At 46.6% G+C, this 17,814-nt stretch overlaps 1 protein-coding gene across 2 annotated transcripts in view; it reads right to left on the bottom strand.

The window, feature by feature from the left end:
* The window catches only part of UQCC1 (ubiquinol-cytochrome c reductase complex assembly factor 1), a 163,900-nt gene extending 146,742 nt beyond the window's left edge, over positions 1-17,158 (bottom strand). Inside the window, exons 1-2 of one of the 2 annotated variants that reach the window (XM_073572379.1) lie at positions 17,027-17,158; positions 2,806-2,907 (exon numbers count right to left, since the gene is read on the bottom strand). In XM_073572379.1, coding sequence (XP_073428480.1) covers positions 2,806-2,907; positions 17,027-17,053 — 129 coding nt within the window. In that variant the 5' untranslated portion in view covers positions 17,054-17,158. Of the gene's footprint in view, positions 1-2,805; positions 2,908-15,252; positions 15,416-17,026 lie in introns of those variants that run through there. The other variant, XM_073572378.1, reaches the window with a different exon arrangement.
* Positions 17,159-17,814: the final 656 nt, after the last annotated feature.

Genomic DNA, 17,814 nt, shown 5'->3' on the forward strand with positions numbered 1-17,814 from the left:
CAGCTAGTATTCTACAATAAACACAGCTGGGAATCTCCTGCCATTTTCTATACGATCGCATGTGCCAGAGTGTCTTATTAAGTTAAAGAGCTGGCACATTGGGCAAGTAAAGGTGCCTAGGTAACAGGAAGAACCATACTGAGACATTTGAGATCACTGTGTATTTGGGAACGGGTGACAGCAACTTTACAACCTTGAGAAAAATACCATGAATGGACTACAGGATAATAATAACCTGCAAAGTAGCACGATTCAATATTCAGCAGCGGGCTTGGAAATGGCAACCGACTACCATCTGCCAGTGGATTGCTGACCGCCGGCCTGTTTTCTCTTAACAGCATCTATGGACCCATTAGACTTGTGGGACATAGATAAAGGGGTATTCCAATCTCAAAAGGATCATGTGATTGGCGGGGGTCTTACCTAAGGGGACCCCCGCCGACCATGAAAATGAAAGAACCGCAGTAATGTTCTCTTCAGTGGCGCCAAGCTACCTACATTACAGCTGAACAGCAGCACAAGTACATTTCATTGGCAGGTTGCCCGCACAAAATGTGCAGGGGAAAAAAAAAAAAAAAAAAAAAACAGTGAAGGGATTGCAGTGATAAATCAATGCAATGACCCCTACGATCTCAAAATTAGTAGAAATTCCTGAAGTTTGAACCCCACCAAAAATGCAACGATTGCCTATCCTAGGGCTGTTGCTTATGAGATGTGCCATTTATCAAAAAATGGCCTTATATATTCTTTAAGGTATGTAACAAGATAAGTTACCATAAAAAATTAAATATTCAAATTCATATACTTTGCATTCTTCTTCTTAAATAACTGCTTCTAAAATAGTCCTCGGCCACATTCAGATTTCTGACGGACCATACCAGAATAAATAAACAAGCTTCTCGGGAGACATACCTAACAATTTAAAGTTGGTCCATTACCAGATTTTAGAATACATTTCTACTTCAAAGATTTCTCTTAGACCTTTTGACACTAGTGAACTTCATTTCAGATTCCAGTATTCTAGCCATGGAATTTCCAGAAACCGAAGGGCTGCCCTCCTAGCCCGTCTGAAAGCTCCTCAGTGTCCCTCCTGCTGATGAGATCTCACACTGCTCAACACAAGCTGCAGCTGCCAGTCAGGCTGGGTTGACGGAGATTGAAAACACATGGCGATAAAATGCACACTTTCTTATATGGAAAATGGGGTCAATCTGATATGGACTTTCAAAGTAAGTACACAAGTCTCATCAGGTCTAAGAGATCTATTTATCATGTATGCACTCCGTGTTTGTGCAATCTGTGAAATATCTGCTTTTATTTACGGTCTACGAAGAAGTCTGTAAGTCTTTCACCATAAAACTACTCTCCAGTGGTTACACTACTTAGAATGTGAATCACCAGATAATAGATTTTGGAACACTGAAAGCAAGGGATTCAGTGACACATGAGCTCAGCAGTCTACATAAATGTGAAGGCAGATTCAGAGGACCACTAACTATACAACTTAAAAGAATTCAAGTCCAATGGAAGCAATGGTTTACAGTGTTGCGCTATGGCGGCATGGCCACAGAGACCTTTCTTCAGGAGTTCTGTCAGTTTTGACGTAAAAAAAAAAAAAAAAAAAAAGAGCAGCGTACAGAGTTATTCTTTACTTCAAAACTAAAGAAATCCCAATTGAACCAAAACAAACCCTTATATAAGGCAATGTAGTCTTCTGGACGCTTCTTAAATATGTTGCCCAACAGATCAGGCATTGCTTCTGTTCACGATGGAAGCACAAATGTCAACCTAAAGTTTCTCCTTTTTGGGCAACAAATCACAGACAGCCAACATTTTTTTTCACACCTACTGAAAAGCAATTTTGAATTACCAAGATTCTAAGTAACAAATGAATACATTGATATCGAGAGCGTATACGGTACTTTATTTACACCTTCTTAAAGGGAATCTGTCACCCCATTTTCGGCATATAAGATGTGGCCATCACCAACAGGGGTTTATCTACAGCATTCTGTAATGCTGTAGATAAGCCCCCGATGTAACCTGAAAGATAACAAAAACAAGTTAGATTATACTCACCGGGGGGCGGTTGCGGTGGGTGTCACGGTCCGGTCCGGGTCCTCCCATCTTCATGCGATGACGTCCCCCTTCTTACTTCTGCCGCGGCTCTTGCGCAGGCGTACTTTCTCTGTCCTGTTGAGGGCAGAGTAAAGTACTGCAGTGCGCAGACGCCGGGAAAGGTCAGAGAGGTCCGGCGCCTGCGCACTGCAGTACTACTTTGCCCTCAACAGGGCAGATATAGTACGCCTGCGCAGGAGCCGCAGCAGAAGTAAGAAAGAGGATGACATCTCTAGAAGATGGGAGGCGCCGGACCGGACCGCGACACCCATCGGACCGGACCAGATCCCCGGGGGGAGTATAATATAACTTGTTTTTCTTGTCTTTCAGGTTACATCGGGGGCTTATCTACAGCATAACAGAATGCTGTGATAAGCCCCTGATGGCTGTGGCCGAAAATGGGGTGACAGATCCCCTTTAAAAGACACAAACATCGGCAAACTTCAAAACATGTGAAAACATTACCCACACGTTTCGAGCCAAACACATATACCGTTTACACCATAGCCTTACCGTTTTTACAGAAACTATAAAATGGTGTTCAAAGAGATATGAAAGTGGAACATCAAATTAAAATATTGCTGTTTGCTAAATATAAAAAACACTTATTTATTAGAGAAATCAAAGGTATTCCCAAGGAGTGCACTGAGGTGTCTCCCACAGCCTTGCACTCTTCCAAGCACTCACCTTTTTTATGTTGGGACATGATCTCGGCCACAGACTCTGTATCGCGCTGTATTGTAGTGCGTGGCAAGCCGCAATCTGAGAACTTAGACGTACCTGTAAGTTCTACAAAAACACACAAAAATGAAAAGGTAAATAAATGGTTTCCTAAAAGTAAGAAGTTTCAGAGTTTTGTATACTTATGGTAAAGTTTATGAAAAAAGACAAAAAAAAAAAAAAGTACATAACACATCTTTAAAGTGGCTCTCGAGGGAAAATAGGCACTATACAAATCAAAAGGCTGCATAAGACACAAAGAGTACCTGACTGCTGACACATGGATGTATGATCTCAGCCCCGTATCGTTGACTCTGAAGAAGCAGCGGTGTTATAGAGAAAAAACTACTTTAAAAACAGCCAGGGACCAAGCGCATGGGAGACAAGTCGGAAAGGCAGGGTCTCTGTTGGCTTATACCCGCCCATTACCAATGACTGACAGACCTCTCCCTATACATGCACAAAGGGAGAAACTTGTCAAAGGGTAGCAAACAAAGACACCACCTGGGGAACCCACCTTTACAACTTGTCTCCCATGAGGCTTGTAAAGTATGTTTTCTCTGAACATCATGATCAGGTGGAATGCATCAACTGTCAGGTTTCCTTTAAGTATTTTATGTATTTTTTGGACGCTGCTGTAGCATAGCTGGGAAGGACAGGGTTAAATCCCAGTTCTGCAAGTTGTTGACTAGATGCACCTGCAGAGTTTCTCTAAGGGTAGGTGCACACGGTCAGTAATAGGCAGCGCTTTGGATGGAGCACATGTCCAATGCGTGCAAAGCGCTGCCAGCTATTGAATGCAGGTGATTCCACATGTGTTCAATGAAACGTGTGGAATCACCGCGTCCTATATATTGTATGGGTGAACTTTATCTTGCGGAGGCTCGTGTCTCCACAAGATAGACATGCGGCAGTCTGGAAAGACACGCCGCATGCCCTTCTTGGCAGGCAAGCCGTGGGAGCCTCTGGACTCATAGTGGACAAGGGATTTCTTGAAATCCCATGCACTATGCTGTAACATCTGGATGCTGCACAAGTACATAGCGTCCAACCCACAGTTTACTGACCGTGTGCACCTACCCTAAGAAGCAGGAAGTAGTTTCATAGATTGGCAATCTCCTCAGGTGTATCAGCCTACTGGATAAAGCAGGGTTGAGAGTGCTGTTGGCAAGTGACAGCCAAAATGCGAACTGTACCCAGAGTTGAACACTTCTGTTTGGCACTGGAAGCTACTGGAGCTCAGGCTGAAGGGGTTACCACAACTGGCTGATTGTGCCGCATCTATGTATGAAGTCTGTTCCTGGAGAAAGGACTGTAATCTGTTCAGATTAGCCAGCACTGACAATTGTGATATTGATTAAATGAACAGGTCAAGCGCAGAGGACCGCAAGTATCGCTGGTTGAGATGGACAAGAGCTGTTTTGTTTGACCGAGCTGGGGCTAGCTCAGCCGTATATGAGTAGCATGAGTAGCCAAGCAAGGGCAGACATACCGGCCAGTTCAGGGCAGGCAGCCCTGCAACTCCGCTGCCTACAGGAGAAAATGGAAGTGGAGCGGAATGAATGCATCCTCAGCTTCCAGCGTGCCGCTTTCTTTCTGAGACAGGCACGCACGGCTTGATGACTCCAGCATGCAGTGCTTGCCTGTGTCCGAGAGAAAGTTGACAACGATGCTGCGGGGAAACGGATGGAGAGGTGAGTGGTGGTGGTTTCTTGGCGTTTTATATGTCCATTCACACATCCGCGAAAATCACAGATCAGAGAATGAGATCTGTGAGGTCAGAGAATGTCCTGTTCTGATTTTGAGAATCAGAATAGGACATGACCAATGGGTCTGTAAAAGAGGGCAGCACACCGACACTGAACACAGATACAAGAATGTAGCCATATTATCTCTTGGCATAACAGACTTGGCCCTATCCTGGATCTCATCATACCTAACGGACCGTACATTCACTGTCTCCCTCTCACACACCACCTCCTCACCTCGCCCCCTGTCTGTCGGTGTTCCCCAAGGCTCTGTCCTAGGACCCCTACTATTCTCCATCTATACCTTCAGCTTGGGACAGCTCATAGAATCCCACGGTTTGCAGTATCACCTCTATGCCGATGACACGCAGATCTACCTATCTGGACCCGACCTCGCCTCCTTACTGACATCCCACAATGTCTGTCTGCTATCTCAGCCTTCTTCTCTGCTCGCTTTCTCAAACTGAACATGGACAAAACAGAATTCATCATCTTTCCCCCATCTCACTCCACCCCTCCGCCAGACCTATCCATCAATGTCAACAGCTGCTCTCTTTCCCAAGTCCCGTATGCCCGATGCCTTGGGGTGATCCTCGACTCTGCTCTCTCTTTCAAACCACATATCCAAGCCCTCGCCTCCTCCTGCCGCCTCAAACTCAAAAATATTTCCCGGATCCGCTCATTCCTCAACCACGAAACCACAAAAACACTAGTGCACGCTCTTATCTCCCGCCTCGACTACTGCAACCTCCTACTCTCTGGCCCCCCCTCTAGCACAGCTCCAGTCCATCCTACACTCTGCTGCCCGACTAATCCACCTGTCTCCCCGCTATTCCCCAGCCTCCCCCCTATGCCAGGCCCTTCACTGGCTTCCTATTGCCCAGAGGATCCAATTCAAAACCCTAACATACAAAGCCATCCACAACCTGCCTCCTCCATACATCTGTGACATGGTCTCTAGGTACCTACCTGCATGCAACCTTCGATCGTCCCAAGATCTCCTTCTCTACTCCCCCCTTATCTCTTCTTCCCACAACCGCATACAAGACTTCTCCCGTGCTTCCCCCATACTCTGGAACTCCCTACCGCAACACATCAGACTCTCACCATCAACGGAAAGCTTCAAGAAGAACCTGAAGACCCACCTGTTCTGACAAGCCTACAGCCTTCAATGATCCTCGGTCTACTGAACCACCGCACGACCTGCTCTACCCTCTCCTACTGTATCCTCACCCATCCCTGTAGACTGTGAGCCCTCGTGGGCAGGGTCCCCTCTCCTTATGTACTTGTGTGTCCCTTGTCACTTGTCTTACAAGAGTAATATACAAGTGTATATATTACACTTGTCTATATTTCTCCTTTTCACATGTAAAGCGCCATGGAATAAATGGCGCTATATAAATGCATAATAATAATTATGCACAGTCCCTTAGTATATGGTGTACTCACTTATGTATAGCGTCGTCCTTAGTTACATAATTTGCTCTTTTATTATGTATAACAGTCCCTTATTACATACCATCCTCTTTAGTTATATATGGTATTGTGCATTATATAGCTTCTTCTGCTATTATGTGCAGTGCTGTCCATTACATAGTGTATTCTTGTTATTCACAGCACCCTCTTTTATTACATGGCCCTCTCGTTAGATATAAAATGACTGCTAATGGGGCAGCATCTGACAAGACGACCAGTCCATCAGCTCCTCCATCAGAAAAAAAAACATTTCCCATGCGTCTTCAGCCATCATTGCAGTTAATGTCTAACAAGAGATGATGGTATGCAATCAAGACTGGGCTCTATATAATATGATACGTAGTATTCAGTGCTGTACACAACAACAGAGGGCACTGTGTAATAAGTGATGGTAATATAGATAATAAAGGAGACTATGTAGTGTGTGCGTGTGTAGCTTTGTTGCCATAGAACAGACATGGGCAAAGTGCAGCCCGGGGGCCACATCCGGCTCTCTGGCTGTCTCAGTCTGGCCCGCAGACCGAGACAGCCATGAGACTGGAAATCAGAGGTCCACGGGCCACATGATGCCCACCTGGCTGCTCGCTGTTTCCATGCGCGCCGCGGCACTGTGCGGTGCTGCTGACTCCTTTGGTGGAGGAGGGGCGACACGGGGCTGCACGTGGGGGGGGGTGACATGGGGCTGCACATGGTGTTGCATATGGGGGCAACATGCTGCACATGGTTAGGCTGTAGGGGCAACATGCAGTGTATATAGAGAGGCTGTGTGGGGGCCTCATGCAGTGTATATAGAGAGGCTGTGTGGGGGCCTCATGCAGTGTATATAGAGAGGCTGTGTGGGGGCCTCATGCAGTGTATATAGGGAGGCTGTGTGGGGGCCTCATGCAGTGTATATAGGGAGGCTGTGTGGGGGCCTCATGCAGTGTATATAGGGAGGCTGTGTGGGGGCCTCATGCAGTGTATATAGAGAGGCTGTGTGGGGGCCTCATGCAGTGTATATAGAGAGGCTGTGTGGGGGCCTCATGCAGTGTATATAGAGAGGCTGTGTGGGGGCCTCATGCAGTGTATATAGGGAGGCTGTGTGGGGGCCTCATGCAGTGTATATAGGGAGGCTGTGTGGGGGCCTCATGCAGTGTATATAGGGAGGCTGTGTGGGGGCCTCATGCAGTGTATATAGGGAGGCTGTGTGGGGGCGGCTGTGTGGGGCTCATACAATATACAGAAGGGACTGTGCTCAGGTTCAAACGATATATAGGGGGATGTCAGCATACTTAAAGGGAATCAGTCACTTTTTTTGGCCTTTCAGCTGCCGGCATAGACATCGGGGGCTTATCTACAGCATTCTGTAATGCTGTAGATAAGCCCCCGATGTAACCTGAAAAAGAAGAAAAACATGTTATATTATACTCACCAAGGTGGGCGGTCCGGTCCGATGGGTGTCGCCGTCCCATCCGGCGCCTCCCTTCTTCATGTGATGACGTCCTCTTCTCCCGTCCTGTAATGGCTCCGGCACAAGCGTACTGCTCTGCCCTGTTGAGGGCAGAGTCCTGCAGTGTGCAGGCGTAGAGAGAGGTGTGGCGCCTGCGCACTGCAGAATTCTGCTCTGCCCTCAACAGGGCAGAGCAATGCGCCTGCGCCGGATACATTACAGGATGGGAGAAGAGGACGTCATCGCATGAAGAAGGGAGGCGGCGGACCGGACCGCGACACCCATCGGACCGCCCACCTCGGTGAGTATAATATAACGTGTTTTTCTTATCTTTCAGGTTACATCGGGGGCTTATGTACAGCATTACAAAATGCTGTACATAAGCCCCCGATGTCTATGCCGGCAGCTAATAGGGCAAAAAAAGGGTGACAGATTCCCTTTAATTCTGCTCAATATACAATTCTGATACAATTAAAATTAATAAAATTATCAATAATATAATAATTATAAAATATCGATATTAATATTGAGCAGAATTAATTTTGGTCTATTGGTTCGGCCCTCCACAACAGTCACGGTCTTTCATGTGGTCCCTCAGCAAAATTAATTGCCCACCCCTGCCATAGAAGGAGGAGGGCCCAGACACATTCCTTGCACAGGGGCCCTAAGTTGTCAGCGTCTGTCCCTGTAGCCAGTCTGTTCTGTTTAATTAGCTCCTGGTCAAGACTAGGGATTTATGTTTAGGATTTTGTTTTGGTGCTGTGCAACCTGTGGAAAGTAATAAAAACTGCATGTGTTTGGACCAAACTTCATTGCCTGTGTGAACGCTACCTAAGAACTAATGCCTACTAGAGAGCGTGAAACCCTACACTGTCCAGTTTTCCTCAGAAGCTACTTCAAAGAAGTGACGTATTTTTTTTTTTCTCACCAGGAGTTTTCAAACTCTCTTCCAAAAAGAGCCTTAGAAATACTCACATTATTATTATTATTATTTATATAGCGCCATTAATTCCATGGTGCTGTACATGAGAAGGGGGGTTACAAACAAAGTTATAGATATCGTTAACAGTAAACAAATTTACAATGACGGACTGGTACAGAGGGGAGAGGACCCTGTCCTTGCGGACTTACATTCTATGGGATAGTGGGGAAGAGACAGAAGGTCGGGGGATAAGCAGCTCTGGTGGTTTTGAGGCAGCAGCTCGGGCAGTGGTGAGGCGGCAGAATGGTCATAGCAGGCTGTAAACTTTCCTGAAAAGATGGGTTTTCAGGTTCCGTTTGAAGGATCCGAGGGTGGTGGATAACTGGACGTGTTGGGGCATGGTACCAGAGGATAGGGGATATTCGGGAGAAATCTTGGAGGCGGTTGTGTGAGGAACGTATAAGTGTGGAGGAGAGTAGGAGGTCTTGGGAGGATCGAAGATTACGTGAGGGAACATATTGGGAGATTAGTTCAGAGATATAGTGAGGGGAAAGGTTGTGGATGGCTTTGTAGGTCAGTATTAGTAGTTTGAATTGGATTCGTTGGGGAATTGGGAGCCAATGGAGGGATTTGCAGATGGGAGAGACAGGGGAGTAGCAAGGAGAGAGGTGGATTAGTCGGGCAGCAGTATTGAGGACAGACTGGAGTGCTACAAGAGAGTTAGCAGGGAGGCCACAGAGGAGAGTGTTGCAGTAGTCAAGGCGGGAGATGATGAGGGCATGTACAAGAGTTTTAGTAGATTGAGGACTGAGGAAGGGACGGATTCTGGAAATATTTTTGAGCTGGAGGTGACAGGAGGTGGCAAGAGTTTGGACATGTGGTTTGAAGGACAGGGCAGAGTCAAGAGTTACTCCAAGGCAGCGGATTTCAGGTGCGGGAGAGAGCGTGATGCCATTTACCATAATAGATAGATCGGGTAGGGAAGATACGGGAGATGGAGGAAAGATTGAACAGTAAAGTGGGTTAGCCATGAAAATGAATAGGAAAAGTTTTCCAAGTATGGAAGCAGTTTGACGAGGATTTTGGAGACCATCTGCTCCAACAAAATCCCTCAAAAATCTTTATGAACCTAGCCTTATAAAAGCTTACAGACCACAGGATGCTTATGGCACATGCACTTCAAAAAACTGTGGCGTTACCGTATGTAGCTGCTAAGACAGACGACCGGGGTGATGTGCTGAGAGCTGGGTGAAAACCCCTGTGCAAAATTCACCTAAATATATTGCTAAGATTACGGTAACAGCTCTACAAAATAGGCCGATTTTATATCAGCTCTTGAGGCAGAAATTTCTGGAAAAAAAATATACAGTACGATGGCTTCACTACCCAGTTCTTGCACTGCTTTCTGATACGTGCCGCACTGTTCTTTTCTTCATTGACCAATCATGCATACATGGCGTGTTAATGAGCCAACAATCTAAGTGTCACATTAGGGCCCAAGGCTCTTCTTATATTTATGCAGAAGCCTGGACAAGTCTTTATGTGCATCCAGAAATCATCGAAGCAGGAAAGATTTCCATTATTTTATTAAACACACCTCTAATGCTACACAATCTTTTTATAAAAAAAATAAATGTAAAAAAAAGGTTAAAAACAGGCAACATGTACAATTTAGATGAATAAGAACCTCATGTCATATGGCTTTGAAGAGTTTTTTTGGCACAAATTCCATGCTAAGAAAAGACGGACTCTGCGGGAACATATGAACTCATCTGCACCCCATCACTGAGGCCAATGACAGCCTGTAGTGGTCATTTGGGCGGTCGGAACACATCATGGCACGTCAGTAATCCAAGACTGGTGGTAGCACTGGAACAATGGTGGTAGCACTGGAACAATGGTGCTGCCCTGCCAAAAGATTCATCAGGGCAATGATGAGTCTTATTAACTTATGCAATTTCTACCCTTGATCCTTACTTTTTTTCCCTAAAAAACCCTTTTAAATGATAGTAATGATGATTTTCTGCACCCATCATTGGGGGGACTGCTGAAGACTGGTTTGATAGAGCAGAATCACAGTGTAAACTCCCTAAACCCAAGCTTACACTTAGAGAGGTTGTCCTGGAATATTACATTGGTGGCATATCTTTAGGGCGCAGTCAGACAACTATATACATTGGATCGAGGTCAGACCATAACGGATGGACTGGCAGCATCTTTCCCATCCTATATGTGACCGTTGCATAAAAATGTATGAAGCGTTCACCCTCGGGTCGGTAGAGCCGCCGGCCAGCCTGTGCATTGCAGTCCGATTTATACAGCCGTCTGACTGCACCCTGAGGGTACGTTCCCAAGTTCAGGATTTGCTGCGGTTTTGACGCTGCACATTTATGCAGCATCAAAACTGGAGCGGCCAGCTGTTACAGAATACTGGATGGGATTTCTAGAAATCCCATGTCCACGGTGCGTCTATGTGCACTTGCGAATCACCCACAGAAACTGTCATGCGGTGCATCTTTCAGATCAACAGCATGTCAATTTCTCTTGCGGGTACGCATGTCGATTTTCCCCATAGATTTGCATTAATGAGGAAAATCAGCGTGTGTTAAAATGTAAATGCACGTCCACTAATTTGAATAATAGGTGCAGACATTCTGCAGTGTCAAAACCGCAGCAGATCCTGATTGTGTGAATATAACCTTATGATAGATAATCAATATCTGATTGTGAGAGTACGAGACCCGGTACCCCAGCCGATTAGCTGTTCCCGATGCCGTCCAGAAGCTCTTAGTTGGGGAGCTGCACAGCACAGGTCCGTCAACTTTATTATAGTGGCCCAGGCTGAATACTGCACATCAGCCCCCTAGTGATTCAAGTGGGGGTCAGATATATATTTGACGAAACTGTGCTGTGCAGCTCCTCAACTGAGAGCTTCTGGACGGCATCGGGAACAGTTAATCGGCCGGGGTGATGCGTGTCGTACCCTCACAAATCAGATAGTGATTATCTAGCCTAAAGGATAGAACAATAATTTACAGTAAGTACTGGACACCGTGCGTCAGTCAGCAATTACTATGTAACTGTGCCTAAAGCATAACACCGTGAAACTGAACCAACCTGCAGGGGCATACCGCCATTTATTGTTTCCATAGCTCGGTTCATGATCGTGCCGGACACTTGCCCTGTAGCAGTATAGCTCGAAGCAAGATGTCACACAATTAACATTTTTCTACGAAAAAAACAAAAAAAGCTTCACACTTCTCAAGTTAAATTAAAAGAGAAAAGCTATAAATTGTAATAATAGTAGAAATGCAGATGTAAGCGCTGGTTGTGAAAGTACTACGTATACTGCAGAAAGGTAATCCCCATTTCGTATAGTTAAGGAGGTAATATCGCCTAAAGAAGCTATCACCTCCTGAGGCTATGTGCACACGTTGCGGATTCTGCTGCGTTTTTGCCGCTGCGGAAACGCAGCAGTTCCGCTGACCAAGTACAGTACAATGAAACCCTATGGGGTTTCAAAAACGCTGTGCTGACGGTGCGTTTTTTTCCGCTCGGTTTTGCTGCGGTTTTTTTTCCGCAGCATGTCAATTGTTTCTGCGGATTCCGCTGCTGTTTCACACCTTTAACATAGTAGAGATGTGAAACCGTAGGGCAAAACCGCAGACCAAACCGCAGGTCACTTTACCTGCGGTTTTACCTGCGTTTCCGCGCGGAAAAAACCGCAATGTGTGCATATAGCCTGACTCCATTCATCACCGTCTCATTACAGGAGGCCAGCCACTGAGTGCCCCAAAGCGGCGGGCCAGCCACAGGCAGCCAGCCCCCAAAGCGGCGGGCCAGCCACAGGCAGCCAGCCCCCAAAGCGGCGGGCCAGCCACAGGCAGCCAGCCCCCAAAGCGGCGGGCCAGCCACAGGCAGCCAGCCCCCATAGCGGCGGGCCAGCCACAGACAGCCAGCCCCCAAAGCGGCGGGCCAGCCACAGACAGCCAGCCCCCAAAGCGGCGGGCCAGCCACAGACAGCCAGCCCCCAAAGCGGCGGGCCAGCCACAGACAGCCAGCCCCCAAAGCGGCGGGCCAGCCACAGACAGCCAGCCCCCAAAGCGGCGGGCCAGCCACAGACAGCCAGCCCCCAAAGCGGCGGGCCAGCCACAGACAGACAGCCCCCAAAGCGGCGGGCCAGCCACAGACAGACAGCCCCCAAAGCGGCAGGCCAGCCACAGACAGACAGCCCCCAAAGCGGCGGGCCAGCCACAGATGCCCCCCTAAGCGGCGGGCCAGCCACAGATGCCCCCCAAAGCGGGGAGGCAGCCAAAGACGCCCCCCCAAAGCAGGGGGGGGGGGCAGCCAAAAACACCCCCCAAAGCAGTGGGCCAGCCACAGACGGCCCCTACGTACGGTAAGAAGCCCATAATAAGCTTGAGGAGACGGACCGCGTAATATGCCTGTGTGCATAGCGCTAAACATCCACAAAATATAAAAGGGCACTGAGAAACGACAGCGACCATACAGTCATGGCCAAAAGTTTTGAGAATGACACAAATATTATATTTTCACATGATCTGCTGGCCTCTGGTTTTTATGTGTGTTTGTCAGATGTTTTTATCACATACAGAAATATAATTGCAATCATATTATGAGTAGCAAAAGGTTATATTGACAGTTAGGCTGTGTGCACACGCTGCGGATTTTGCTGCGGTTCCGCAGCGGTTTTGGCCGCTGCGGACCCGCAGCAGTTTCTGCTGCGGTGTACAGTACCATGATTCCCTATGGGAATCAAAAACCGCAGTGCAGACGGTGCGGAATTTTCCGCGCGGATTATCTGCGGTTTTCAATCCGCAGAAAGAATTGACATGTCAATTCTTTCTGCGGATTCTCCTGCGGTTTGCCATCTCCTCCATTTGAGGAGATGATAAACCGCAGGGCAAAACCGCAGAGCAATCCGCAGGTGAAACCGCAGGTATTTTGACCTGCGGTTTCACCTGCGGATTTTACAAAATCCGCGCGGATGAATCCGCACCTTTTCCGCAGCGTGTGCACACAGCCTTAGAATGAGTTAATGCAGCAAGTCAATATTTGCAGTGTTGACCCTTCTTCTTCAGGACCTCTGCAATTCTCCCTGGCATGCTCTCAATCAACTTCTGGATCAAATCCTGACTGATAGCAGTCCATTCTTGCAAAATCAATGCTTGTATTTTGTCTGAATTTGAAGGTTTTTGTTTGTCCACCCGTCTCTTGATGATTGACCACAAGTTCTCAATGGGATTAAGATCAGGGGAGTTTCCAGGCCATGGTCCCAAAATCTCTATGTTTTGTTCCCTGAGCCATTTAGTTATCACCTTTGCTTTATGGCAAGGTGCTCCATCATGTTGAAAAAGGCATTGTTGATCGCCAAACTGCTCTTGGACGGTTGGGAGAAGTTGCTCTTGGAGGACATTCTGGCACCATTCTTTATTCATGGCTGTGTTTTTAGGCAAGACTGAGAGAGAGCCCATTCCCTTGGCTGAGAAGCAACCCCACACATGAATGGTTTCAGGATGCTTGACAGTTGGCATGAGACAAGACTGGTGGTAGCGCTCACCTGGTCTTCTCCGAATAAGCCGTTTTCCAGATGTCCCAAACAATCGAAAAGGGGATTCATCAGAGAAAATGACTTTACCCCAGTCCTCAGCAGTCCACTCCCTGTACCTCTTGCAGAATATCAGTCTGTCCATGATGTTTTTCCTGGAGAGAAGTGGCTTCTTTGCTGCCCTCCTTGAGACCAGGCCTTGCTCCAAGAGTCTCCGCCTCACAGTGCGTGCAGATGCACTCACACCTGCCTGCTGCCATTCCTGAGCAAGCTCTGCACTGCTGGTAGCCCAATCCCGCAGCTGAAACACTTTTAAGAGACGGTGCTGGCGCTTGCTGGTCTTTCTTGGGCGCCCTGGAGCCTTTTTGGCAACAAGGGAACCTCTCTCCTTGAAGTTCTTGATGATGCGATAGATTGTTGACTGAGGTGCAATCTTTCTAGCTGCGATACTCTTCCCTGTTAGGCCATTTTTGTGCAGTGCAATGATGACTGCATGTGTTTCTTTAGAGATAACCATGGTTAACAGAAGAGAAACAATGATGTCAATCACCAGCCTCCTTTTAAAGTGTCCAGTGGTGTCATTCTTACTTAATCATGACAGATTGATCTCCAGCCCTGTCCTCATCAACACCCACACCTGTGTTAATGGAGCAATCACTGAAACGATGTTAGCTGGTCCTTTTAAGGCAGGGCTGCAATGATGTTGTAATGTGTTTTGGGGGATAAAGTTCATTTTCTAGGCAAATATTGACTTTGCAAGTAATTGCTGTTAAGCTGATCACTCTTTATAACATTCTGGAGTATATGCAAATTGCCATTAGAAAAAATGAAGCAGTAGACTTTGTAAAAATTAATATTTGTGTCATTCTCAAAACTTTTGGCCATGACTGTACAGAGCATATCTGAGAAACATGCTTCTAGGGGAGGAGAGTATAACACTGTCTTGCAAGGTTTGGAAACAGAAACACACAACATATATAATAATGTCAGTTCTGTATTACATTACTGTATAGTGTATGATACATAACATGTTACATAATATCATACTCCATTACTATAAGTAGCAGCTTGACAGGATAGCTTAGATATCCAATATAGAGATCGCTGATGGACACACGAGCACGACGAGGTCACCTCTACCTGTAAATCACTCTATGTGCATCAGATCCCCCCGTCTTGTATAATATGTCCCGACTAACAGCACTGCAGATACAGCAGACTATACCAATCACCCCGCGGGGAGGGGGTATTCTCGCACACAACTACTTACTCCTAATCTGACGAGCGCTGCCATAGTGACAACAGGGAGTTTACTTGTGGCTACGGCCCCGGTCTCTTCATTCCATGCTGAATCTAAACACTTCCGAGGTGAGCTACGCTGCATCCGCCTCCAGCTCTATGATGTAGGATGGGGAGACTGCGGCCGCCATCTTGTGGTTGGCAATGTGTCTGACATAGCTGGTATATGAGGGTACAGACTGAGACTGCAGCTGCTGGGGCTTGGTAGTGACTGAGGTAATGCTTGTTTGATGTCTGCCCTGACTAAAACAATCCTAATATATAGGGAGAAACGCTGTTTGTGCGCACAGTGCCCTTGACAGTGACATTCCCCTAATGAAATGGTATTTCCTTAAAGGGGTTGTCCAGGCTTTGGAGAAAAAAAATTCTGTCGCTCTATGTAACTGCAGAATTGTGTTGCCTGGTAGTCCCACTGCGAGCGAGCGGTTACGTGACCAGATGTATGCGTCTTGCACACTTGTGACCACTAGTCTCCAGGGCTTCTCTTTGTTCCATTCTATAGTTGGCATGTGACCGCCAGTGTGCAAACCGCAAACGAGACGTCATGTGACCGCCAGTGTGCAAACCGCAAACGAGACGTCATGTGACCGCCAGTGTGCAAACCGCAAACGAGACGTCATGTGACCACCAATATGCGAGCCTCAAACAAGAGGTCATGTGACCACCAATATGCGAGCCTCAAACAAGAGGTCATGTGACCGCTCGCTCGCATCAGAAATATCGGGGAATTGTGACACTGTGAGCACTGCACGCTGTCAGGACACAGCAGTCTGCCATCACATAGAGAGACTGCTGACTTTTGTGCAAAAAGGGACAAACCCCTTAAAGGGGTTGGCCCGTCCATATCAGTAAGTGCTGCGGAATATGTCGGCGCTATAGAAATAAAATTTATTATTAAGTCTGCAGTCACTCTGTGTAACTGCAGACATATGAATCTTCCTAGTGCGCACACTGTGAGGATTCTCTGGTTTCTGAGCGGGGACCCATGAGCACGTATGCGCGAGGCCGGGGTCACCCTTGTAAGAAACTCGCAGGAGTCTCGCACCTCAATACCCGGCACTCGGGACCGAAGTATTGAGGTGAGAGACTCGTTCAAATTTCTCGCAAATGTGACCCCGGCCTTATACATCCTCCAGGCCAGTGGGTGCAGCCTCGCTCCATACACTTGTATGCCGTGCTCTCTAGACTGCTGCACCCACTGGTGCCGGCTCAGAAACCAGAGAATCTGCGCAGCATACAATAAATGCACTGGGGAGATTCATAAATCTGCAGTCACACCGAGTAAGGCGACGGCCACACTATCAGTATTTAGTCAGTATTTCATATCAGTATTTGTAAGCCAAAACCAGGAGTGGGTCAAACATGCAGACTTGGTGCACTTGTTTCTATTATACCTTGTCCTCTTATTGTTCCTCACCTGGTTTTGGCTTACAAATGCTGAGAAAAAATACTAAACAAATACTGATAGGTTACGGCCACACTATCTGCAGACTTATTGATTTGGACAGGACAACCCCTTTAACAATGCTGCAATGGCATAATGACAGCTCCGGGACAGTGATGTAGCATGGGTTTCCTGGGGCAAGGCAAAGATTGCAGCCCCTAACCCAGGAATATTTCCCCATTCAAACAAATAATACAACCTTAGTGCCTGCCCTTAGAAAGTATTAAGAGGAATCTATCAGCAGGATTTCACACCCTAAATTATTTATATGCACTTGTAGCAAAGACAAGTCCAGCAATACCTTTACATGACCAGTCTGTTCCGCCATTACTGAGAAATCAGCGTTTGAATTAATAAGCAAATAAGGCTTTAGATCTGGAGACGCTGCCACTCCAGCTCTATTTAACACCCCATTTAGAGGCTTTCAGTCAAGTGGGAGGAGGCAGCAGGAAATAAAACTGGAGTAACAGAGACTTCAGATCTACAGCCTCATTTGCATATCAATTCAAATGCTGATTTCTCTGTATGGTACGAAGGGACTGGCCATGTAAAAGTATTGCTGGACTTATCTTTCAAAGAGTTGCATGCACATATAAATAATTTGGGGTGTGCAATCCTTCTGACAGATTCCCTTTAACCCCTTAAGCCCCAAGGGTGGTTTGCACGTTCATGACCGAGCCAATTTTTACAATTCTGACCACTGTCCCTTTATGAGGTAATAACTCTGAAATGCTTCCATGGATCCCGGTGATTCTGACATTGTTTTCTCGTGACATATTGTACTTCATGTTAGTGGTAAAATTTCATTTAAATAACTTGCGTTTATTTGTGAAAAAACGGAAATTTGGCGAAAATTTTGAAAATTTCGCAATTTTCCAACTTTGAATTTTTATGCCCTTAAATCACAGAGATACAGCACACAAAAAACTTGATAAGTAACATTTCCCACATGTTTACTTTACATCAGCACAATTTTGGAACCAAAATTTTTTTTTGTTAGGAAGTTATAAGGGTTAAAAATTGACCAGCGATTTCTCATTTTTGCAACACCATTTTATTTTTACGGACATTTGAATTCACTTTGAGGGG

Source organism: Dendrobates tinctorius, unplaced genomic scaffold (genome assembly GCF_039654945.1).
Source record: "Dendrobates tinctorius isolate UK_male_01 unplaced genomic scaffold, ASM3965494v1 ptg000032l, whole genome shotgun sequence".
Taxonomy (NCBI): domain Eukaryota; kingdom Metazoa; phylum Chordata; class Amphibia; order Anura; family Dendrobatidae; genus Dendrobates; species Dendrobates tinctorius.